This window comes from Rhinolophus sinicus, chromosome 9, assembly GCF_057876585.1.
Source record: "Rhinolophus sinicus isolate RSI-liver-muscle chromosome 9, RSI-T2T, whole genome shotgun sequence".
Lineage (NCBI taxonomy): Eukaryota > Metazoa > Chordata > Mammalia > Chiroptera > Rhinolophidae > Rhinolophus > Rhinolophus sinicus.
Genome location: NC_142509.1, coordinates 20003323 through 20028759, shown reverse-complemented (window position 1 = coordinate 20028759; position 25437 = coordinate 20003323). Strand labels below are relative to the sequence as shown.

At 46.7% G+C, this 25437-nt stretch overlaps 1 long non-coding RNA gene, 1 pseudogene and 2 gene segments (V, D, J or C); 3 read left to right on the top strand and 1 right to left on the bottom strand.

Annotated features, from left to right (window-relative positions):
* The first annotated feature begins 4987 nt into the window (after positions 1–4987).
* Positions 4988–9229, top strand: LOC148757306 (immunoglobulin lambda variable 1-40-like). The segment is given in 2 exon segments: positions 4988–5128; positions 5241–9229. Coding segments are annotated over 2 exon segments (426 nt in total).
* Positions 9230–10273: 1044 nt separating this feature from the next.
* Positions 10274–11243, bottom strand: LOC148757305 (LIM domain only protein 3 pseudogene; annotated as a pseudogene).
* A 2644-nt stretch (positions 11244–13887) lies between these two features.
* Positions 13888–14447, top strand: LOC148757304 (immunoglobulin lambda variable 5-37-like). The segment is given in 2 exon segments: positions 13888–13933; positions 14038–14447. Coding segments are annotated over 2 exon segments (456 nt in total).
* A 5563-nt stretch (positions 14448–20010) lies between these two features.
* LOC148757303 (uncharacterized) lies at positions 20011–20759 on the top strand. The gene is made up of 2 exons (XR_016022370.1): positions 20011–20242; positions 20355–20759. It is a non-coding gene; the product is annotated as an uncharacterized LOC148757303 (long non-coding RNA).
* Positions 20760–25437: the final 4678 nt, after the last annotated feature.

Sequence of the window (25437 nt, the reverse complement as noted above, 5' to 3'; positions counted from 1 at the left end):
GAGGTCTCAGAAAAATGGAAATAAAACTAAAAACAAAGTATTGATGATGACACTGCAATATTGACTAGTTATTCTGATGTAATAAAACCAGAGCTTTGGAGCTGCGCCTTTTCACTTGAGATAAAGACATTGAGACTCTCCTAACTTTCCTTCTTTATCAGATCCTGGGGGACAATCACAGGAGCTGGACCATCCTCCACGGCATGGACTCTGCTCTCCCAGGGGTCAGAGCAGAGAACTTTCTATCCCTCCCAGGTTCCTGAGCTCATGGTGACTGAAGCGCCCTGTGTCCCAGGGATGAGGTACTAAGATGTGACGTGCTGGGTGGGGACACAGGCCCTGGTTTAATTCCAGGCACAGAGCTGAGCTGTGGTCCTCACTGGTACCTGTGTGTTCACTTGTGATGCCCTGAAAAGGGTAGTTAGGCAAGTGGCGGTGACGATTTGTGGCCTGAGGCCAGGATACTTCTGTGAGCGACATGAGAGGATGGGAGATGCTCCACAGGTGCTGGGAAAATGCTGAGGCTACTCAATGGAAGGCGATGAAGTAGGTCCATGGATGAGAGACTCTTACAGCTGACCCCACTTAGGACAACGGGGACTCCTGTGAGTGGGTTTTCCTGAGACCACAGGCACTGACCGTGTCCAGTCTCCTCTCAGACCCCACTGGTGTTTCCAACAATCAGGGAAGGGGGGGCACTGTGGGACATTAGGAGAAGGAAATCCCCAGTATGTGCCTGTGTCACTCACAGTGTGAAGCTCTTGATGAGCCCATGTCCAAAGTCACCTTCTCCTGCACAGGAAGCAAAGGGCACACTGGTGGTTACCATGGCAATGGTACCAAGGGCTTCCAGGCAGTGCCCCCACCTTTGTGACCTAGGACAACAGTGAGGGACCGTCCAGGGGTTTGAGCCTGACTCACTTGCTCCAGTTTTGTTACCAGAACCTTTTTGACCGCCTCGGCCACAGCCTGAGGACCAGGCTGATGGTCACTCTTTTGGGTTGAACACAACCCCAACACCACAAAAACCTGTTTATGGGGACGTGTGACAAACTCTGCCCTTCACTTCACGGTCTGTCCCATCCACTCCCTTGTCCCTACCTATGACCAACACTTACTCAGGCTTTGCCCTCTGCTGTCACTTCTGCTTCTAAAACCAGAGGTCTTCAAGCTGTCGACTCTATCTTTATGGGTCCAGTGAAAGTATCTCCTTCTGTAGACACTGATCTCTCAAAGCAAATAGAATTCCATTGTTTCTAAAGCAAAATAGTCTCCAGTGTTGCCGGTTGGGGATGAGACGGGAAGAGCATAGTGTGACACGGCAGAACCAGTGGCCCTCAGTCCTGCCCCCTATATGTCCAGTGGTACCAGCCTGGATTTACTGCTAATTCCATGAGCTCTGAAACCTTAGAGATCTGGGTTTCTGTCTTTCATCTGATATTAGAGATTTGGGGAGCTCCTGAATTTGCAGATACTGAGTGATAACTCCCCACTTAGTAGATGGTTCTCAGAACATGATGTGCTCATGGCCCCAGGTAACCCATGACTTTCAATGCCTTTCCCTCGCTCGCACATTAGTTTGGAGGATGATGGATAAATCAGATTTATTTGGGACCTAGACCCTATAAAATCAAGTCCATCATTAGAGTGAAACAAATTCCTGTTTTATATCACCATTTGTAGTGAGAAATATGAATTAAATAGACTAAAATGTCTGACAAATATCAGACTCACAAGAAAATAAAGACCCATAAGGCTGACAATGAAGGGTATATGAGAACGCAAAGCAGAGCAAGAGCAGAGACAATTTCCCTGATAACGTTGTGTTCTTGTTGGAAAGACAGGCATCAAAAACCACAGCCATCGGGGTTGGGGACCACAGGAGACACTGAGGAACAGCAGTGACAGTAGTGATTACAACAACATAAGTTAACTTTTAAGAGTGACCCAGGTACGATTATTACCAGGTAAGAACAAACATGCTGCTCTGGGGAACGTGAAGCCTTGAACTTGGTTCCCAGGAGCCACGTGAGCACTGGCTCTGACTCACACCCTGGCTTCATATTTCCTTCTCAGTCCCTAAGGAGTCATGGTCCAGCACTGATGTCCAGGAAGTGACAGATGGACAGTCACACAGCAGGAACTGATTTGCATAGAGACTTGACCAAGTAGGTTAAAATAAGGGACACCTGGGAGGAGGGTCACAATTGTATCAACGTGGCCAAAAAGCAGAATTATGGGGGCACGTCCAGCATGGCCGGGACTCCTCTGCTTCAACTTCCTCAGTCATTGGACAGGACATTCCATTAGGGGTCCATTGGAGACATATTTGCTATTTTTCCTCCTGGCATTTGGCCACAGGTGTCATCCCATTCTTTCCAGGGATTGTGGGGACTCTGGAATCCCTGGTAATCATGGTATGTCTGGGGCTCTGTGTATAAGAAGAGAAATAAGAAAAATATGTAATATATTCCAACATATATATATATATATATATATATATATATATATATATATATATACCTTCTTGAACACAATCCAATCCAGAAGGCATCATAAGAGAGTTCAAACAAACATGCATGGCACTTTTAAAAGACTTAAAATAGAAGGTGTGTAGCCCACACTTATTTCCTTCTCCTTAAAAATCATGACATCCAAGCCAACAGGAACAGGATCAGGTTTGAAAATCATATGTCAGTTTCCTCCATGCACATAGATGTCAACATTACTCAGCATGTTAGCCAGTGGAATCATCTAGATGGAGAAAGGTTTCCCTTGACCACTAGGGAGGCTTCGGGCTGAGTCTGAGGTACCGGGAAGTCTCTTGGGGATGGTGACCGTGGACTTGGAGGGAGAGCAGACACGACAGGTGATGAACTAGTGTAAGAGCCACAATCGGGGGGAGAGCACTGGAGCTCGCAGCAGTGGTTCCCTGACAAGGTGGAGAGAAGACACAGTTACAGGACACGCTGCCTTGGGACGCAGTCCCCTCGCCCTTGGCAGGCCCCATGGGAAGAGTGGAGACGGGTAGGCTGTTGTGTGTGTGACAGACTGCTCAGCCTGGGCCAATCTGTCTGTATTAGAGTGGGATGAAAAGGAAAAATTAAAGTCACAATAAAAACAAAACAAAAGAAAAAAACTCTGCATCATCAATGAGGAAGTAATACCAAGAAAATTAGAGGTACAAATATGTCTGCAAAAATTAATTTGTACTCAATAATGAATACAACTTCATAAAGTGCTTATTATGTGCCTTAGTCACACAAAAAATGTACCAAACCTGAAAAATTGCCTTGAAAAAAGAACAAGGCTTATAGCCACAGACAATGGTTTGGTGGTTGCCAGAGGGTAAGGGGGTGGGGGGTGGGGGGTGGGAGATGAGGGTAAGGGGGATCGAATATATGGTGATGGAAGGAGAACTGACTCTGGGTGATGAACACACAGTGGGATTTATAGATGATGTAATACAGAATTGTACACCTGAAATCTATGTAATTTTACTAACAATTGTCACCTCAATAAATTTAATAAAAAAAATAGCCTTGTAAATACAAGATAAAAATATAACTTAGTTTTTTGTGTTTTTTTTTTTCTTTCAGTCAGTTCACGGACATATTTTATTAAGGTAATGACCTTATATTTTCACTCACCCATTTAAACATGTTGGTGCATTTAAACTTCCAAAGTCATACAGCCCAGTCCAACACGCACACACAGAGTGGGCCAAACAGACAGTCAGCCAGTTTTTCTGCTCCCCAAACTATTCAGTTAAGAGTCTGGTGCATAAAATTCCTGAATTTTTCTAGTCATGTGAAAACATCTTTTTTTTTTTAACAAATTGATAAATAGGACAGCTTTTCTTTTTGTTTCCTTTACTGAGGTTATTCTCTTTGGCAAAAATAACGTATAGGGGGCATTGTTTTAAGATAAAAGTGTGCTAATTTATCCCACTGTCAGACAGACTCACAGGACTCACTCTGAGAATGAACCATATTTTTTCTCACCCTCTATTTGAGTTTTGGTCCTAAGAGCTACCACCTGTGAGGCTCACCTGGGAACAGCCACCGGTGAAAGAACCTCAGGAGTGTAACTGATTCCATTCTCAGTACTTAGCATGTTTGCCCTTCATGCTGTTAAGTAAAATGCTACAGAGATATTTATGTGGCATGAATCCCAGCAGACTAGTATCCTGTTCATGGAGAATAGAAACCCAGGAGTAAATCACATGTAGGAAGAAAAAAAGAACACGTGGATGACGGTAGCATTGGAATGTGTGGAGTTATAGACAGACGATAAAGATTTACACAGCATCACCCACGAGCAATGCACATGGGGCTTCCTCCCCACAACCTCCCCTCCCTAGAGAGAAGAGCCCCTTTGTCCTCTGGGCTCTGGGGGATCCACAGGAAAGAGAGCTTTGGGCACCAGGGAGGAATCGCTTATGAGGAAAGAACCCGTGTGCTGCACAGAAGAGGACAACCCTCCATGGGGCCGTCCAAACTCTGGACTTGATCCTGACCTGAGAGGAGTTTGTATAAGAGACACCACCTTAGTCCTGACCACTGAAGAGCCAAGGGAGCCGTGTGCAGACTCACCCTGAGGAGTCTGAGTGGAGCATCAAGATGCCCTGAGGTGATGGGGAGGCCACATAAGGAGACACAGGGGTTGGCCCTCAGGCAGGGGAGAGGACAGAGCAGTCTGATGGGCCCTCGTCACCATGTCACACAATGGAGTGTCTGGGACTGGGCACCAGGGGGTGGTAAAGGTCTGTTCCTCAGAGTCTGGGGTGATCAGAGCTGGGACCAGCCACCTGGCACAGCCTGTGCCCTCTGAGCAGGGCTCACAGCTGTGACCTCCCCACAGCCTGGGCCCCACACAGCCCCTCCCCTGCCCACACCCCTGACATCCTCAGGCAGAGAGGCCTGACCCAGGGCCCAGTGAGGGATCAGAAAGCTGGGGTTCTCATTTGCATGAGACGACCCTCCTTCTCTCAGAGTATGAAGAGGGGAAGGGAGACATTTGGGGGAAGCTCTGCTTCAGCTGTGGGGCCACAGAAGGCAGGACTCGGTGACCATCTCCACCATGGCCTGGTCCCCTCTCCTCCTCACCCTCATTGCTCACTGCACAGGTGACTGGATACGGGGACAGGGGAAGGGACCCTGGGAAGACACATGGGGCCCTGCTTCCTCCTCTTGTCTCTAGACCCAGAATCACCATCTCTGTGTCTCTCCCTCTTCCAGGATCCTGGGCCCAGTCTGTGCTGACTCAGCCGCCCTCCGTGTCTGGGGCCCCGGGACAGAGTGCCACCATCTCGTGTACTGGAAGCAGCTCCAACATCGGGGGTGGTTACTATGTGCACTGGTACCAGCAGTTCCCAGGAAAGGCCCCCAAACTCCTCATCTATGATAATAGCAAACGACCCTCAGGGGTCCCCAACCGATTCTCTGGCTCCAAGTCTGGCAACTCAGGCACCCTGACCATCAGTGGGCTCCAGGCAGAGGACGAGGCCGATTATTACTGCCATTCCTATGACAGCAGCCTGAGTGCTCGCACAGTGCTCCAGGCCTGTGGGGAAGTGAGACAAAAACCTGCTGTCCCCCCTGTAATGGGGCTTTTCTGAGTAAACCCCACTCCTCTGACATCAGCTCCTTCTTCTTTTGTTTGGTTTAAAAGTGAGGTCTCAAACCCAGCCCAGTAAACTTTAGACAGTGTGTCCTTGTCCTGACAAGTTCCGCCACCAAAGACTGCCTTTGGTGGCCGCACATTGGCAGATTTTCTCAAACTGAACAGAAATTCCTGGGTGCTGGGACAGGCTGCCCTGGGGACAGAGGCCATGAGGGGTGTGTTACTGCCAGGGCTGCCACAACACAATACACAGACTGGGCGGCATAACCCACAGAAATGTATGTTCTCACTGTTCTGAAGGCTGGAAGTACAATTGGCGATTGGCTTCTCCTGAGGCCTCTGTCCTGGGCTTACAGGCGGCTGCGTTCTCCCTGAGTCCCCACATGGCCTGTTCTCTGTGTGCGCTCACCCCTGGTTTCTCTTCCTCTACTTATAAAGACACCAGCCCTGCTTGATTAGGGCACCACCCTCATGACCTTGGTGACCTTAATTACCACCTACTAGTCCTGATTTTCAGAGACAGTCACATTGGGATTGGGGTTCAACATAGGATTTGGAGGGGACACAGTTTGGTCTATATGAAAGGGTCAGTACAAATCCAGGGACACACAGTCCAGCCGTTGTCTACCTGGGGTAGTCGACTGTCCAGATGATGTGTGTCCACACCATTTACTGAACACCTACTACGTGCCTGACTTGGGTCTAGGGCTCAGGATACAATGTGGACAAGACAGAACATGGTTTCATGCTCAGGAGAGACATTGTCTGGGGGAAGGGAGAGGACATGAAAGTAAAAATATAAATAGGAACAAGATATATTTCAGGAAAACGAGGAGAAGGAAGCTGCAGAGAGAGCACAGGAGCCTTACAGGGGTTGACAAGGAGATATGGAGTCTGGTGAAGTGTTTGAAGTCTACGTGCTACATCGAAGAAGAAGGAGCAGGAACAGGGTGAGAGAATGAAGGGGGAACAGCTGGGGGTGGGGGTGACGCACATGTCAGACTGGGAGACGTGGACGAGGAGAGGAGCAGGTGAGGTGGAGAAGAAAGGTCAGGTCCCCTGTCTGCAGGAAGGAGGGACTGAGAATGCGACTGGCAGAGAGGACGCGAGGCTGGGCTCTTGGGCACGTGTGGGTGAGGGTGAGCTCAATGTACTGAGACAATGTGATGACACATCCGGGTGGGGCAGAATTATTTAACCTCACATTTTCAGGAAATGGGACTGGCTCCTGACATACGGGGCTGTTCTTCAGGAGTTCTAGAAATGCACGTCTCTAGGTTACTCTCATCTCACATTTGATGAAACTTCACTGAGTCAGCAGTGAACTTGTCATGCTTTTCTCCATCGTCCCCCTTCTGGGAGTGGGGACAGCTTGAAAGCAGGGTGTGGACACTATGAATACCGACAGAGAGAGCTCCGGGAGGAGAAGCCAGCAAGGTCTGTCTCAAGGAGAAAGTGTCCCCTGGAAGCAGCAGCTGCAGCAGGGGAGACCCCAAGGCCCCTCACCCCTGAGGAAGGAACCCCCTCTCTGACAGGAGGAGGTCTGGGTCTCAGAGGGTAAGGAACCCGCCTTTCCCATTGCTCTTCTCACTCTATTCTCCCCTGTTCTCCAGGATAAAGACGTCTTGGAGGGTAGAATGCAGGAGAGTGGGGTATGGAGGGTCCCAACATTCCGGCTGGAGGACAGCAAATGGGAGATACTGGGAGACAGGAGGTATAGACAGATGGGACAGAGTGGGGATCATGGGGAGTCACCCTGAAAGTCACTCCTAGCAGCTTTGCAGTGCTGGGGCTGGAAGTACATTCTCAATGGGGTATGCCAATATCAGAATGGTTGGCTCAGTCTTTCCCCTGGTGTGCAATTCAGCTTCCTCAGCAAGGAACTGTGTCTCCTCTGTGTCTGGAAAAGCCAGTTGCTGGCCTCCTGATGACCCTCATCATGGAAGAGGCTAGTTGTCTTTCCCTCCACTCCCACCCTGTGTTACTCTCCAAACCTCAGTGCACCCTCCTCAGCACCTTCTGAATGAGTCTCAGAGGTGAGTCGGGGAGAAGCCCTCAGGGGTGAGGTTCTCATGGCCTCCGTGTTTCCACACAGGCCTTGAGCTGATGACACAGCAGCTGCTTCCTCCCACAGGGCAGACCCAGGGCTCCCAGACATCGCCATCCTTCCCCGGACAGTGGAGCTAAACCCAGTGCTGAGGACACAGAAACTTTTTTTGGAGATGTGTAGTATAAATGGTTCATTTTCCATAATGCATCACACAGCAGTGAGTATGGTGTTACCTGCATAATAAAGTGAAATTTTAAAAAGATTAAAATACATTTGAAAGACAAGGGGCCTTCTGCTCTGAATTAATTCCCACCACTGTTACTACCCTCTTGAGGATGTCACCAGGGGGCGCTGTGGATCCGCTTGAGGTGAGCAAGGCCGGCAGCAGGTTCCGATTCAATGGGCTCTGAATGGTGCCCACTGGCTTGAGTTAGAGTTTGCAGCAAGTGCTTCCTCCCAAGGGACAGGCTCAGAGCTCACAGGCTCCCCATCCCTTCTCCTGACATTGAAGCTAGTCCTGGGCTGAGGACACACAGTAATTGGGGGCAGGGGTGGGATCTAAAGTGCTCAGATTTACATGAAGTGTCACTGACTCAAACACAAACCCTTTCTCCAGGGAGTAGCCATCAAAGAGCCATCAGAGAGTCCAGTGTCAGCTGTGGGCCCAGTGTCCTTGAAACGTCTGCACCATGGCTTGGATGCCTCTCCTCCTCCCCCTCCTCACTCAGTGCCCAGCTTCATGGACATTTCAGAGACCAGCGTTTGGAGGTCTTCCTTCCTCATTCCTGACATGTGTCTCTCCTCATTTCAGGCTGTGGTGACTCAGGAGCTCTCACTGACCGTGTCCCCAGGAGGGACAGTCACTCTCCCCTGTGGCTCCAGCACTGGAGCGGTCACCAATGATCACTGCCCATCCTGGTTCCAGCTGAAGTCTGGACAAGTCCCGACAACGTTGGTGTCTGACATACACAGGAGAGATGTATGTACCCCTGCCCGGTTCTCAGGCTCCATCCTCAGGAGCAAAAGTGCCCTGACCCTCTCGGGGGCCCAGCCCGAGGACGAGGCTGACTACTACTGCTGGCTGGTGTGCAGTGGTGCTTGGTATAGAGGCAGGTTCTGACAGGAAATCAGAACATGAACCTGCCCTTGGCCCAGCCTGGTCTATGAATCATCTCATGGACGGAAGGTCACATGATCAGATTCCTCAGCTTTCCAGCTAATCCCAATGACAGAGAGGTAACCAGACAGATTATTAGCCCCTTTGAACACTAAGGTGGAGGGGATCACAGTGAATGAGGTTGGAAGACATATTCCAGTTACACCAGAGCCCAATAATTTTATAATCCACAGGGAGTTGTGAAAGCTGGATCAGCTGAATACTCTCAGGTCAAACATTTGTCCTCCAGAAAGAGATGTCCCAATGATGGACTTTGCTAGCTAAGAACAAAGAAAAGTAACCCTCATTGTGTATAAGACTCAAGTTTATATTTTCTTCAAATAGCATTTTTAATGAATGCAAGTTCATTAAATAAAATCTAGGCAACATGGATATTACACATTTTTTAAGAAAGTTTACTCCTTATCAACTTGTATACGTTTCAGAGTTTGAGTGGATTCATTTTTTTTACATTACATTTTTTCTTCCATAACGAACATTCAACCCTCAACTGGGGCAATTTCACTGCATGCAGATGCAGTCCTCCTTCCATCCCTTATAACCATCCTACTTTCATGTATCTACGCTTTTCAGCAGGTTTCCGTGTTAATTTTCATATACCTGGGGAGCAAACACTGATAAAAGAATGTAGTGCTTACCGCCGAATAGTATTCCATTGTGTATATGTACCACAACTTCTTTATCCATTTGTCGATCAAAGGACATTTTGGTTGTTTCCATGTCTTGGCCACTGTAAACAAAGCTGCAGTGAACATTGGAACACACGTGTGTTTATGTATAAATGTATAAATGTTTTCAGATTCTTTGGGTAGATACCCAGGAGAGGGATTGCTGGCTCATATGGCAATTCTATTCGTAATTTTTGAGGAACCTCCACACCGCCTTCCATAACGGCTGCACCAGTCTACATTCCCACCAACAGTGTATGAGGGTTCCTTTTTCTCCACAGCCTCTCCAACACTTGTTACTATTTGTCTTGTTGATGATGATATAGGAACATTTGTGACAACATGGATGGTTGTTGAGACAGTAATGCTGAGCGAAATAAGTCAGACAGAAAAAACAGAGAACCATGTGATTTCACTGATATGTGGTATATAAACCAAAAACAACAAAAGAACAAGACAAACAAATGAGAAACAGAATCTCATAGACACAGACAATAGTTTAGTGGTTACCAGAGGGTAAGGGGGGTGGGGGGTGGGAGATGAGGGTAAAGGGGAATCAAATATATGGTGATGGAAGGAGAACTGTCTCTGCGTGGTGAACACACAATGGGATTTATAGATGATGTAATATAGAATTGTACACCTGAAATCTATGTAATTTTACTAACAGTTGTCACCCCAATAAATTTAAAAAATAAAATTAAAAAAAAAGAATGTAGTGCTTTGTATTCTTAACGGGGTGATGTTGTTAGATCAGCGAACCTGGGGTGCATAACCTGTCATTAAACCCTCCTCGCCGTACGTCTGGCAAAGGATCACGTTATTCTTTAGGACAAATTTATCTCCAACACAAAACCTCTGGTTACAAAACTAACGTAAAGCAATGCAGGCGGTAAACACGGTCCTTGGCATCACCATCTGACAGGTGGGGATGAGCTGGCACAGGCAGCACTGTTTCCCGTCACACGGAAGAGCCTCAGACAGTCTCTGCGACAAGGATGAGACTACCTTTCGTGTATAGTGTGGGGCCCCCCTCTCCCTAAGGACCATCACAGCAGGCCCACTTCCGGCAGTCTTCAGAAGATACCGGTCCTTGATGTTTAGGTTTCAGCCCGCACAGCCGTTCAGCTTGGTGTCTGGCTGGACTGAGAGCATTTGTGCACCAATTTTTCTCCTTTCCCTGCGTGAGTTGACTTAGGTGCCTGAGCTGCAGCGGCTTCCCATTGAGGACCAAGCCCAAAGGCAGACGAGGAAAGGGGTCTCCTGATGTAGCTCAAGTGTGGACCTGGTCTGGATTCCACCTTTTTCTCTATTGTCTCTGGAAGTCTCATTATGATGCATGCTTAGTATAATTGTATCATTAGTCCCGTGCAATTGTTTTTAAAAGCAATTATAAGCTATTTATGTTTCTTAAAATTTAAATCAACATATACCTGAGTGACCACATAATATTACTTTTAATGTAAGTACTACTACAGTTGTATAGTACTTAAAAATATAATTTGTAGGAGTAAAGTTTGATTATCACCTTGCATACATAAAATCTTTTCAAACATAATAAACTTGTGTTAAATTCAACAACTGGAAGTTCTATATGGGTGGACCATATACCCTGCATTGCTCAGGACGAGGGTGCCCTGGAATATGGGACTTTCAGCGCTGAAATCAGGAGCATCCAGCGTAAACAGGACGAGTGGTTCACCCTGTTGTAGTTGAATGTGATTCATATGGTTCATTCCGTTTCCCATTCCCGACACCTACGCATAGGAACGCTCCCATCACCCCACTGTTTCCAAGGTTAATTACTTAATTTAGGGGCTAAACTCCCAAACTTGGCATAACTAAAATTGTCTTTTATTGTCTGCTGTTAAAGTTTAGTACTTTATGTGATTTTTAACCATCTTTGTTTTCTGAGTGTTATTCAATTAATTTTCTTTGTTTCAGAGTTTATTGCTGACGGTCTTTGGACCAAATTTTTCTGTAAAAATTAAAAGGCATTATTTAACACAATTACTGTGAAAAGAATATATTTATAAATATCAAGATGAAATGGTCATGGTTTTCAACGACTGAAGAAAACTATCTGAAATCTGATGTAGTGACACAGCTTATATCTCAGCTCTCAGTGTCCTTCAAATGGGGACGGTACCTCTAACCAGTGGAATTTTCTGCAGTTTTAAAAATAAAAGTGAAAGGTATTTTCATGGAAAGGTCTCCAAATATAAGGTAAAGAGGAAAGAATCATGCTCACAATTGTGTTGTAGCCACAGTTTTTTGAAGAAGGAGGGACATAACAATATATTGCAGTGTTGGCTTTTATATAAAAAATCACAGGGATGGATTCAACAAACAAATGTAACTACATACATGCACTACGTACATATACATATACACATACATGCACACAGACATACATATAGAAACACACACATGCTTGCCCACACACACACAGTCATACACACATACATAGATAAGAGTGTGTGTGGTTACCCTGTAAATGTTTGGAGCTGAAAGGAACAGGAAACCTGGTTCGACCTAGTATTTTTACCTCCTGTGTGTCTTTTTGAAGGTTATTGGCTTTTTGAAACATAATTTTCAAGAAACTGTTTAAATTTGTAGTAAATTTACTTAATTTTAAAGACTTTCAGAGGTGACTTAGTTCGTGTTTGCACTGAGAATACAGAACTGAGTGAAAAACAGAGAGGGACCTCCTGCAAGAGATCATATCATGAATTCAGTTTTCTTTGTTTGCAAACAAACTGTATCCAAAGAAACTTAAATAAAAAGGACACTCATTGGAAGGTTACTGATTTTTGTCCACAGAACGTCAATGAGAGTGTTCAAAGTGTCGTGTGGGTGCCAAGGGAAGAGCATTGCAGGCTAGGGAACAGCATGTGCGAGTTTCTGAAGCTGGAAGAAACCTGATGCAGTTGAGGTAAAGCGAGGTGGGTGGAGAAAGTGGGAGCAGGTGAGCTGGAAGAGGGAGGCAGATTGTCCCACAATTTTCTCTAAAACTGACAAGAAATGGAGCAGCTCTGAAAGGCAGCTATTGAGTTGTGGTGTTCTGAGTGCCAAGTCTATATCATGTCCCTATTTTATTAAGGGAAACACTCTGCACCCCCACCCCAGAAGTGTGAAGTGAAGTGGAGAGATTTGGCAGGTGAGAGCCGACGTTCCATGGGCAGGAGGTCAGAGTACGGAGATGCAAAGATTCCGCCTCCAGGGTTAATGCCAAGTCAACCATGGAAACGCTGTTATTATTATTATTATTAATTATTATAATTATTTTACCATTACTAGCTAACTTCAATGAAAGAAGATTATTCAGTCTGCTTAAATCCTCCTGTTAACTCAGCTAATTCAGTTTTTGTTAAGTGGCTACTTATGTAATTTATAATATATAGCAACTACCAAACATGCGATACAGTATTAACTATAGTCCACATGCTGCACATTATATCCCCATGACTAACTTATTTTATAACTGCACGTTTGTACCTTTGACCTTCACCCATGTCTCCCACTCCCTAGTCCTGCCTCCAGCAACCGACAATCTATTCTCTGTATCTATGACCATTTTGTATATTTGTTTGTTTGTTTTTCATTTTGTTTCCTTAGATTCCATATATAAGTGAGATCATATGGTATTTGTCTTTCCCTGTCTGACTTACTTTACTCAGCGTAATGTCCTCAAGCTCTATCCATGTTGTCCCAATGACAAGATTCCATTGCTTTTAATAGTTGAATGACATATATAATATTTATATTGCATTATTAAATACACAATATTTATATAACATTATATATATTTTATACATATATAACATTTTCTTTATCCTTTCACCCATTGATGATTACTTATGTGATTTCCATATGTTGGCTTTTGTGAATAATGCTGCCGTGAACATGGGGATTGCAGATATCTTTTTGTGTTAGTGTTTTCATTTTCTTCAGATAAATACCCAGAAGTGTAATTGCCGGGTCATAAGGTAGTTCCATTTGTTGGAACCAGACATGGCTGTGTGAATAGACAGTGACTTTGTGAGCTGCAGAAACCAGCTGGGCTCTCAGGGCTTTAGGCCATGGGGAGGTGTATGCCCTGGGACCAGCAGGGGGCGCTGTAGGACTGACTGCCCTGTGGTCCCTACCCCTCTGCTCAGTGAGGACAATTTACACAAAATAGCCAAACTCCACCCTCCTCAGTGTGGGGTGTGAACTGAGCTCCAGCACCAGGGCTCAGGGAGGGGCTGGGCAGTCAGTGGATGGACACACATTTGCATGGACAGCCCCTCCTCTGGCAGAGGGTGGAGAAGAAAAGGAGGCCTGGGGCAGCCCAGCCCCACTGTGGGCTCAGGGCTGTGTGCACCATGGCCTGGACTCCTGTCCTCCTCGTGCTCCTCTCTCACTGCGCAGGTGGGGACATGCAAAGGGGAGTCACTACCCTTGTTTTGTCTCTTCTCACTCATGAAACTTTACTCTGGTCCCTGCCCATCTCCCATTTGTGTCTGTGTTTGCAGGTTCCCTCTCCCAGGCTGTGCTGACTCAGCCACCCTCCCTCTCTGCATCTCCGGGAGCATCAGCCAGACTCACCTGCACCCTGAGCAGTGACATCAGTGTTGGTGGTAAATACATATACTGGTTCCAGCAGAAGCCAGGGAGCCCTCCCCGGTATCTCCTGGCCTTTAAATCAGACTCAGATAAAGGGCAGGGCTCCGGGGTCCCCAGCCGCTTCTCTGGATCCAAAGACACCTCGGCCAATGCAGGGCTTCTGCTCATCGCTGGGCTGCAGCCTGAGGACGAGGCTGACTATTACTGTAATATATGGGATGACAACTCTAAGACTGACACAGTGTTTCAGACCCACAAGGAAGTGAGACAGAAACCTCCTCTCTGCCCTCCGGGCCTGGTGCAGTCACCCTGCTGGTGAGTCTGACCAAGTCAGGCTCAGCTGTGACTTGTGTGGTCAGATCTTCATCCAGCACCTGCTTTTCCTGGGCCAGTACTTGTTACCATGTCACATCCTTCTCTGCAGTTCAACTGTTAGATTGATTTATTGCTCACAGATTCTCACTGTGCTGATGTTTTCACAGCCGATCTTCCCTGCTCAGAGATGAAAAAAATTTCCCAATGTTGACACTTGACGAGGTCAAATCAGGTTGATTCAGGCCCTGTTCATCTCAGGGTAGAGGAGTGAGTCAGATAAGCTTCAGGTCTGAGCATTACAATCTGAATTGTGTGGTACAAACCAACACGCTGAAATGAAGTGTATTCTATATACCAGCAATGAAGTATCGAAATATGAAAAATAAAAACGACATCGTTTACAGGGTAACCGGTTAGCTCAGTTGGTTAGAGCGTGGTGCTAATAACACCAAGGTTGCCAGTTCGATCCACACATGCTCCACTGTGAGATGCAGCCTCCAGAAAACAACAACAACAAACAAACAAAGAAACAAAAAACACCACATGAAAAGCTATATCATTTTTTAAGAACATCAACATGAAACATTTAAGTATAAATCTGAGAAAAATGAAAGTCTTGTACACTAAAAAGTACAAAACATTATGAGGGAATTAAATGAAACTGACATGGATATAACTAGTTTATGGGTTGAAATACGTAGTGAGATTAAGATAATGATTTCTCCCAAACTGAATGACAAACTCACCGCAAGGTATTTGGGTAAAATTTCCTTGCAATGAAGGACGAGGTAGGCAATTTCAGCAAAGAAATGGAAACTGGAAGGAAACACCTAAATGAAACAACGGCCGATGAATGATCCTTCTCTAGTTCCATGAGGTTTGCTTGCACCTGGGGGAGGGGCACCTATCAGGAGACCCTCACACAGCGACAGCGACAAACACAGCACAGACACTAAGAAGATCACTTCTAAGGGAAACCATGCAGAGGTGTTTCCACGTATGAGGCATTTTGGGGGAGTGTAAGCTTTAAAGTTGGTTGTAGAGGGTCCTATTGGACAATCACCCAGACACCTGGAGAAGCAAACTCACAGGCCAGGTTGTGCTGACACATATGGTCATTTAAGGAATGCGCAGGACACGCTGTATTTAGCAGCCTTGTTGACAATAGTGACCCGGAGACAACTAATGTCTTAGCACAAACCCAATGGAGGGCACCTACTCATTCTACTGTCCTGAGTGGTGTCACCGGAGACTCATCTACAAAATCAGGGAGCCTGTGCAGGGTGCTGGGCGGAGTCTCAGGGACTCAAATGGAGGATCTGAGCCCAGCAGAGGTTCAGGTAAACAGTCCTCAGAGGGCAGGGTCGTGGGCCTGGCCAGGTGGGACAATACTCTCATGGCCCTCCCACACTCGGTCAAGTCGTGTCCTCACAACATGTGACTTTCCTGCATCTGGTGCCTCAGGACCTATCTCAGCTCTGACTCACACCCTTGCACCACATGTCACTATTTACCCTGCATGGAGTTGCTGTCCAGGCCTGACGTCCAGGAAAGATGCACAGACAGTCACACCTCAGGAACTCATTTTCATGAGGAAACCTAACCAAGAAAACTGAGAGTACGAGCTACTTGGGGAATAGGGCAGGGGTCTCAGTTCCAACCATCAGAGTTGTGGGGCTTCTTCCAAACGGCCCAGCCTCCTCTTCTCACCTTCCTCAGTCGTTGGACAAGGAGATTCCATTCGGGGCACATGTGTCTGTCCTTTGCTCCTGGCATCTGAGCCCAGGTGTCAGTCATCCCCTTGCTTCTACCACCTTCTCTCACTGCTTCCAGTGACTGTGCTGACTCCTCACTTGACCATCTCCATAGTTTCCGAGGTTCTGTGTTTAATAAGAGAAAAAAAAAGTAATGCTTATCCACATACAGACGTATGTGCACCGGATCAATGAGCATCTTCCCTCAAACGAAGTCGAAGCCAGAGGTATCATGAGCGAATTCCATCAAACGTTCAAGAAACATTCTATGAACTTAAAATAGAGATCGTTTATCTCAAACTCAAGTTCTTATTTTAGTGAAATCGTGACACCAAGTCCAACAGGAACAGAATCAGATCTGAAAATATGAGGACAATATCATCTATGAACATAGATGTAAGGAGTACTCTGCTTGTTAGCAACTAGAGCTCTTGTTTGAAACATTTGCTTTCACCTCCAGGGAATTTAGGGCTGAGAACAGGATCTTTGGGAGGCCTGTGCAGTTGGTGACGATGAACTTGGAGGAGGGAACAGGTTCTGATATGATATGAACAGCTTCTGAGCCATAGGTCAGATGCTACCATCATGACAGGAATCTCTGAGCTCTCAGCATGTGGTCCTGACACACTGAGGGAGGAAATGATGCAGTCACTGCAATGGGACATCCATCCCCAGCCCATGGTGGGCAGCAGGCATCAGCACGGGCCTTCAGGGATAAAAGCACAGCCCGAAGCAGCTCTTATCTGGGACATGCAGTCACCCACAGAGCAGAGGGAGCTGCTCTCTGCTCCTCCTGCAGGGGGAGCTCTTGGGCCCTGGTCCTTCTGCCATGTGCAGCTTCCTTCCCATCATCACTTCACCACTGGCCCCTAATCGCCACCTGGACCTTCTCTATGAGAGAGAGTACGTGAGCCTTGGTGCCTTGTGAATGGGGAGCCAGTGTGTAGGGATGACACACATCAGGGCCCTGCTAGTGACTGTGACCTCCCAGCTTATGCATGGTGACGTGTGTAATAAATACTATGTCCTTGGTCATATTTTAGATTGTATTTCTAACAAGTATGTTGTCATTTTGTTTTAGCTTATAGTTTCCATGGAAGCTAATATTTTTGTGTTTTCAGATATTGAATTATCCTTTGTCATTTTTCCTTTTGTACTAAATTTGAGATCCTCTCATTCTTTTCAAAAATTTACATAAGTGTGTATATAGGTGCATTATGTGTGCATGAATACACATACGTGGTGTGATCAACAAATATGGTGAACGCAGCTGCCGAGTGCCGTCCAAGAGAAAGGCAGGGTTCTGCAACGTGGGAAGGAGCACGTGGAACCTTAGTAACAGTGTGTGACCAGTTTCATCTTGTTTGGTCTCGTCAGTGAGGTGTGAGCTACGGTTGAGAGAAGGTGTGTTTTAAAGTGTGCTGTAAATCATCCTCCATCATGACAAGTCTCCGTGTCACACATCACTTCTGGCCTATGGCAATTTCTGTCCAATGAAAACATTACGGTGTGTTCTCATCCACCTCATTAACTGGATCTGGCACCGTAGGACTTCTGTCTCTTCCCCAAAGTCAAAATGACCATGAAAGGTAAATGTTTTCAACCGATTCAGGACATCGAGGCAGCCACAACAGCACAACTAGAGACACTCATGAAAGAGGACTTCAGAACTGCTTCAGAAAGTGGAAAGAATGATGGGATAAGTGCTCAAAGCAGGGGGCTTATTTTGAGGGGGGTTAATGGCAATGTGTCTTTTACTGTAACATATTTTTTAATTGAAACATTCACTGTGCTTTTTGACCACACCTCACACACATACAAGTGTGTCTAATATATACACATATATGATATTGTGATTTATGATAAGAAATCCATACTTAGTTTTTATTCCATTTCTGTCACTGAGCTCCTAAACCCCTTGGAGTTTCCTAAGTGATGAGAGCTATAAAAGAGTCTTTTGTTTGTTAATGAGATGCCTTAGGGCCTCACCTCAGGTTGGGAGATATTTGCCAGGAGAACCAACCATGTGATTACAGGGTTGGAACTTTCAGTCATGGGCTCCTGACCTCTGGGATGGGGAGCGAGGCTGGAGGTGAAATGGCTTGTCAATGGACAATGAGTCAATCAATTGTGCCTATGTAATGAAGCCTCCATGAAAACCCAAATAACCTGGGCACTGAAAGCTTCAGGGTAGGTGAACACTGGAGGTGCTGGAGACTAGCTCCATGGAGAGGGCATGGAAGCTCCACACACTTTGCCCCTAGTTTACCCTCTGCATCTCTTCCATATGGGTATTTCTCAGTGATATCCTTTCATAACCAGCCACTGATCTGTAAGTAAAATGTTCCTCTGAGTTCTGTGGGCCCCTGTAACAAACTAATCTTACCCAAGGGGGGTGGGGAGGAACCGTTGGAACCTTCCATCTATAACTGATCAGAAGTAAAGGTGATAGATAACCTGGATTTGTGCAACTGGCTTCTGAAGTTGGGGCTGGGGCTGGGGGTGGGGAGCAGTCTAGTGGGACTGAACCCGTAACCTATGGAATCTGATGCTGCCTCCAGGTAGATAGTGACAGAACTGAGTTGAAGCAGAGGGAGCCCAGCTGCTGTTGCAGAACTGCTTCTGGTGTGAGGTCACCTCTCCCCACACTTAATACATTGAAATTGGTGTCCACACTTTAAACATACAATCTTTTTTATCTAACCTCTCAGAGGCACATTTGGTTATTAAGAATTGCAGAAGTTAACAAGAATTATTCTTACATGCATTGAGCCTCTCAAACACAGATAATGAGAAATTAAATAATCATGCAAATGTTATCAAACAATTTATTAGCAAGGGCGGGTCTGACACGGTGGCATTGGAAGACTCTGAGCTCACCTCTCCCTGGAACACAATGAATGTACACCTAGATTTAGGGCATTTTTTTTTTTCTGAGAGACAGCTTGAATAGCTTCTGCACAGCAAAGGAGAGAGAGGGACTTCATAGAGAAGGTTGGGGACTGGGAAAGCTGTGGGATCTGAGGGGAGACTCCAGAATTGGAGGAGGAGGTAAGCGCCATTGTTTCCATTTCCTCTCCACCTGGAGAGCTCAGCTGGGAGCTCGACCCAGGTGCTCTGGACACTGTGTAAGGCCTCAGTGGAGGGTTCCTGGACACCCTGCCGGGAACTCACTCCAGCAAGAACAATGGGGCCCCACCGCACACACTCCTGCACCAGGACACCTGCCCTGAGCCCACACCTGCAGGTCAGCTGGAACCCCAGTGTCACCCTGACCCCATGCAGCTTGTCACAGCACACAGCACAGTCTACACAGAGGTCACTTCTACACAAGTCCACGTTTTCCAATTGGGAGAGATAACTATTTCATCTCATTCATAGTAACAAACACAGAGAATCAAACAAAATGAGAAGACAGAGGAATATGCTCCAAGTAAGAAACAGGAAAAACAGGAAATAACCTCCACAGTCAAAGGAGCTGAGGACAGACACCCCTGTAACCTGAGTGGAGCAGAAAGATGCCCTGCGGTGATGAGGAGGCTGCCTAAGTGGTCACATGTCCTCGCCTAAGGCAGGTGAGCAGGGGTCGGATCAGAGGGGAGGCGGGAGCTGTCTCTGATGGGCTCTGGTCACCATATCACAATGATGTGTCTGTGTCTGGGCACCAGGGGGTGCAAAGGGCCCATTTCTGAGTGTCTGGGGGTGATCAGAGTTGAGAATAGCCACCTGGCACTGCCTGGTGTCCTCTGCTCAGTGCTCACAGCTGTGACCTCCCCACACCCTGGGCCCCACACAGCCCCTCCCCTGCCCACACCCCTGACATCCTAGGGCAGAGAGGCCTGACCCAGGGCCCAGTGAGGGATCAGAAAGCTGGGGGTCTCATTTGCATGAGTGGACCCTCCCTGTCTCAGAGTATGAAGAGGGGAAGGGAGACATTTGGGGGAAGCTCTGCTTCAGCTGTGGGGCCACAGAAGGCAGGACTCGGTGACCATCTCCACCATGGCCTGGTCCCCTCTCCTCCTCACCCTCATCGCTCACTGCACAGGTGACTGGATACGGGGACAGGGGAAGGGACCCTGGGAAGACACATGAGGCCCTGCCTCCTCCTCTTGTCTCTAGACCCAGAATCACCATCTCTGTGTCTCTCCCTCTTCCAGGATCGTGGGCCCAGTCTGTTCTGCGTCAGCCACCCTCAGTGTCTGGGGCCCCGGGACAGAGTGTCACCATCTCCTGCGCTGGAAGCAGCTCCAACATCGGGGGTGGTAATACTGTGAGCTGGTACCAACAGCTCCCAGGATCGGCCCCCAAATTCCTCATCTATGGTAGTAGCGGTAGACCCTCGGGGGTCCCTGACTGATTTTCTGGCTCCAAGTCTGGCAACTCGGCCTCTCTGACGATCAGTGGGCTCCAGGCTGAGGACGAGGCCGATTATTACTGCTCAGCATGGGATGACAGTCTCAGTGGTCGCACAGTGCTCCAGGCCTGTGGGGAAGTGAGACAAAAAACCTGCTGTCCCCCCTGTAATGGGGCTTTTCTGAGTAAAACTCACTCCTGTGGCAAGACAGCTGCTTCCTCTTTTGTTTTTGTAAATGAAGGAAAGTGTGTCTGATGGACATAACCCGGTTAATGTTTTACAGTGTAAGAGAACTGTAAGCTTTGGGTTTACCTGCTTTTGGGACCAAAATCTACAAAATAACATGATTCCCTCTATTGAAACATGCAGAGAAGGGCATCTAGATTTTGGACTTTCTCTGTCTCACACTTCCCGTCCAATCTTTTCTAAGGGGGACTCTGTCCTCCCTCTGTCACTTCTCACCCTCCGACACATGGCTCCTCCCTGTCTTCCTTTCCAGGAGCCTCAGTGGATCACACTCAGTGAGCCAGCGAGCTCAGTGACCTGACAAACCAAAGTGCATCCCCTTTCACCCTGAGGCACCTGCCTGGCCAGAGTCTCCTTTCTCTGAATTCTAGTCCCGTTGTTCCTCGTCAGCCACCTCTCCTGGGTCATGTGACTCATCTCTGTCCTCCTCTGTTTATGTCACTTTGTGGACATCTCCACATCATCACCTAAACACTAGCAATCTTCATGTCATGCCCACGTCCCCTCAGCTGTCATGTTGTCCCTCACTCCTGCCCCCCTATGATCCCACCAACCTCATCCCTTGCAGACCCCTGTGGGTCTTATACAGCCAAGGGGAGGAGGCTTCAGTAATCCACATGCTCATGCTTCAGAGTTGGAGATCGCAGAATGAATTCATGTTTAGTTTAATGGAGATAGAAAATTGCATATAGAAATATTTACATATAGTGTACATTTCTGGGATAGTTTACTCACATGTATTTTATTATTCTGTCAGCTGAGTAGAACTTAAAACAATGACACCCCATAGTAAAGAGTACGTCTTTAGCCAGATATTGGTTTCTAATAGCATCCCCCTAACACAAAGATGCAATATTCTTGTTGAGTTCTCAGAACAGGGAATACATAAGATGAGCACAGAGCATCTTGCAGTGCCAGAATGTAGAAGATCATTCAAAACAAACACAAACACATCAGCGTATATCGTTGAGTGGACAATACACACGCACAATGACAGGGTTTGTCTAAAACAAAATGACCCAAATTAAAAGGCCCCCCATTGGGTGAAGCTAGAATGATTTCTGCAAATAAACAAACAGAATTATACTGGGTTATAATTCAAGATAAAAAATAGATGCTCATGATTCATGCTGTTAAATAGTTGAATAAATAAATAAATGGAGAGGGAAGAACTTACTTCCTATGCAGTAGAATTTCAAGTCATATATAAAAAGCCTTCCCCTGGAGGATGTTGGGAATAATTCCCACTCACTAAGTGTGGACAAAGCCATCAAAAACCAGGAGACTCTGAGAAACTGTCATTGGAGAGAAGCCTCAGGAGACAGGATGAGTAAATTTAACAAACCATCCTAGATGGGATCTCAGAACAGAAAAAAAAAAAAGACATTATGCAAAAGCTAAGGAAATCTGAATAAACTTTGGTAATTGATTGCTATGGTTTTAACTGTGTCTCTAACAATTTATGTGATGAAGGCCTAAAACCCCAATACCTTAGGACATGACGTTATTTGAACATGGTTTTTTGCAGATGTAATGAATTAAGATGAGGCCAGTAAAATTTAATGTCATGTCTTATAATTCTTTGCCTTCTGACTCAGGTTGAGGTGATATTGAAGTTCATCTCAGTACTTTAAACAGAGCCTATAAACCCAACCCTCATTACCAGAGAGAATTCCAATATCACAGAACAATTTCTAGAAAGTTCTGTTGTTTGTTCAGCATCAACTCAGGCATTTACAAAATATACGTGATAGAGAACCAATGGGGGTGAGATACCATGTCCTGTGAACACCTTATCTTAGGAGTAGAGGACGAAATTCTAAGTACAGGGAGGTCCCTGTCTAGTAATGGTTTATTTATGTCAACCCCCATACTGGAAACAAGTATAAAACTAGACTAATAAAAAGGAAAAGTGATTGTAAATAAGTCACACTGATACAAGAAGAAATAACAAATTTGTAGGCTAAATATAAAGCATTAATAAAAACCGAGAGTGAGAAGCATAAAGAGTGGACACTTTTTGCTGAAAGCATTTTATTCTTGTGACTAATATAGACGTCAAATGCCAGGGCCTGTACAATGAGGGTGATGGAATATAACAGGAGACCCTCATAACAGCAGCATAAACAAAAACAACCACAAAATTAATCAAACTAAGGATAATTCATATAGATTTTTATGAGGGTTGAACCCACATGTACACTGGGTAGCTGTAGACTGTGAACTTGGTGTAGATGGGACACTGGTAATGAGACCAGACACCTGGCATAAGCAAACTCAAATGTCAGGTGACATTAATATATCTGGTAACAATAGCTCTGTGCACTAAATCCTATACTTAGCATCCTTAGATTCTGGAGGCAGCTCCAAAGTGGCCCAGTCCTTCGTCAGTAATCAAACATCTTCACTCACACAGGGACCAAGCCAGATGGCATCACAAAGGAAGTGCTAACAAACATGCAAGGAAATTTCCCCAAGACTTTATTTAAATAAAGAGCATGATACTCAAACTCATATCTGATGCTAGAAAATCCATGGCACACACCCAAGCATGAACAGTATTAGATATAAAATATATAAGACATTTTTTACGTAGTTGCAAAGTTTCTTCAGCAGATTAGCCAGAAGAATCCATTGTCATTTCATAATATTTGCGCTGACCACCACAGAGCAACAGGGATGAATACAGGGCATTTGCACATTCCCTGGAAGAAAGCTAAAAAATTAATTAGTGAGAGAATGCAGATAGGAAGAGGTAAGACTCATAGCAAATGCTCCTATGAGAGTCTTGGGCTATTGGCTATGGTTCCCGACACACTTTGGAGAGAAAGATGGAATTGACGGGCATCCTGCACAGGACACATTGTTACACTAGCCTATGGGGGGCACCATGTAAAAGGTGATACTCATAAGACTGTCTTTCCCATGCTTATATATTTTATCCTATTCAAACTCACCCTCATCAGTAAAAGTGTATAATAATTGCTGGTTGTTGTTGATTGAATTGTGTGCCCTCCACGGTTCATATGTTGAAGACCTGACTCCTATGTGACTGTATTTGGAGATAGAGATGAAGGAGGTCTTTAAGGTTAAATGAAGTCACGGGGTCTGCACCGCATGGAGCAGTGCTGGGCTCTGTGGTGCTTCATGTGGGACACGGCATGGGGCGGTCTCACCCGGCATGCTCTGCGGCGCTAACACCTTAAGTGGTTATTTCTGTACATTTTTCTACCTACCATAGATAAAAACTCCTGTAGCAAAGAGAAACCATAGTAGACAAGTCTAGCACTATGAGATCACAGCGCTAGCAACCAAACATGGCTGTGTGAATAGAGACAGTGACCTGGTGAGCTGAGCTCACCAGCTGGGCTCTCTCAGGGCTTTGGGCCACAGAGAGAGGTGAGTCCTGTGACCAGCAGGGGGCGCTGTGGGACTGCCCAGTGGTCCTTACAGAGCTGTTCAGTGAGGACCATTCACTCAAAAGAGTCAGGGCCTGTAACCTGGGCCATATATTCCCTGAAGTAGACCCAGCAGCTGTGTCCTCTCATGCCTGGCAGAGTCCCCTGAGCAGGGACCTTTGTGTGGTCTCAACTGGTGCCAACTCCCAGTGGGGACGGAGGGGAGCAAACCTCCATCCTTCGCTGTCTGGGGTGTGAATTCAGCTCCAGACCAGGGCTCAGGGAGGGGCTGGGCAGTCAGTGGATGGACACACATTTGCATGGACAGCCCCTCCTCTGGCAGAGGGTGGAGAAGAAAAGGAGGCCTGGGGCAGCTCAGGGCTGTGTGCACCATGGCCTGGACTCCTGTCCTCCTCGTGCTCCTCTGTCACTGCGCAGGTGGGGACATGGAAAAGGGGAGTCACTACCCTTGTTTTGTCTCTTCTCACTCATGAAACTTTACCCTGTTCTCTGCCCCATCACCCATTTGTGTCTGTGTTTGCAGGTTCCCTCTCCCAGCTTGTGCTGACTCAGCCGCCCTCCCTCTCTGCATCTCCGGGAGCATCAGCCAGACTCACCTGCACCCTGAGCAGTGGCTTCAGTGTAGGGGGCTACCGGATATACTGGTACCAGCAGAAGCCAGGGAGCCCTCCCCGGTATCTCCTGAGTTTCTACTCAGACTCCATTAAGCACCAGGGCTCCGGGGTCCCCAGCCGCTTCTCTGGATCCAAAGACACCTCGGCTAATGCAGGGCTTCTGCTCATCTCTGGGCTGCAGCCTGAGGACCAGGCTGACTATTACTGTAATATGTGGGATGGCAACTCTAACACTCACACAGTGTTCCAGACCCACAAGGAAGTGAGACAGAAATCTCCTCTCTGCCCTTCGAGCCTGGTGCAGTCACCCTGCTGGTGAGTCTGACCAAGTCAGGCTCAGCTGTGACTTGTGTGGTCAGATCTTCATCCAGCACCTGCTTTTCCTGGGCCAGTACTTGTTACCGTGTCACATCCTTCTCTGCAGTTCAACTGTTTGATTTATTGCTCATATATTCTCACTCTGCTCATGTTTTCACAGGCAGGTATTCCCTGCTCAGAGATAAAAAGTCTCCCAATGTCGACACTTGAGGAGGTCAAATCAGGTTGACTCAGGCCCTGTCCTGCTCAGGGTGGAGGAGCGAGTCAGATAAGCTTCTGGTCTGAGCGT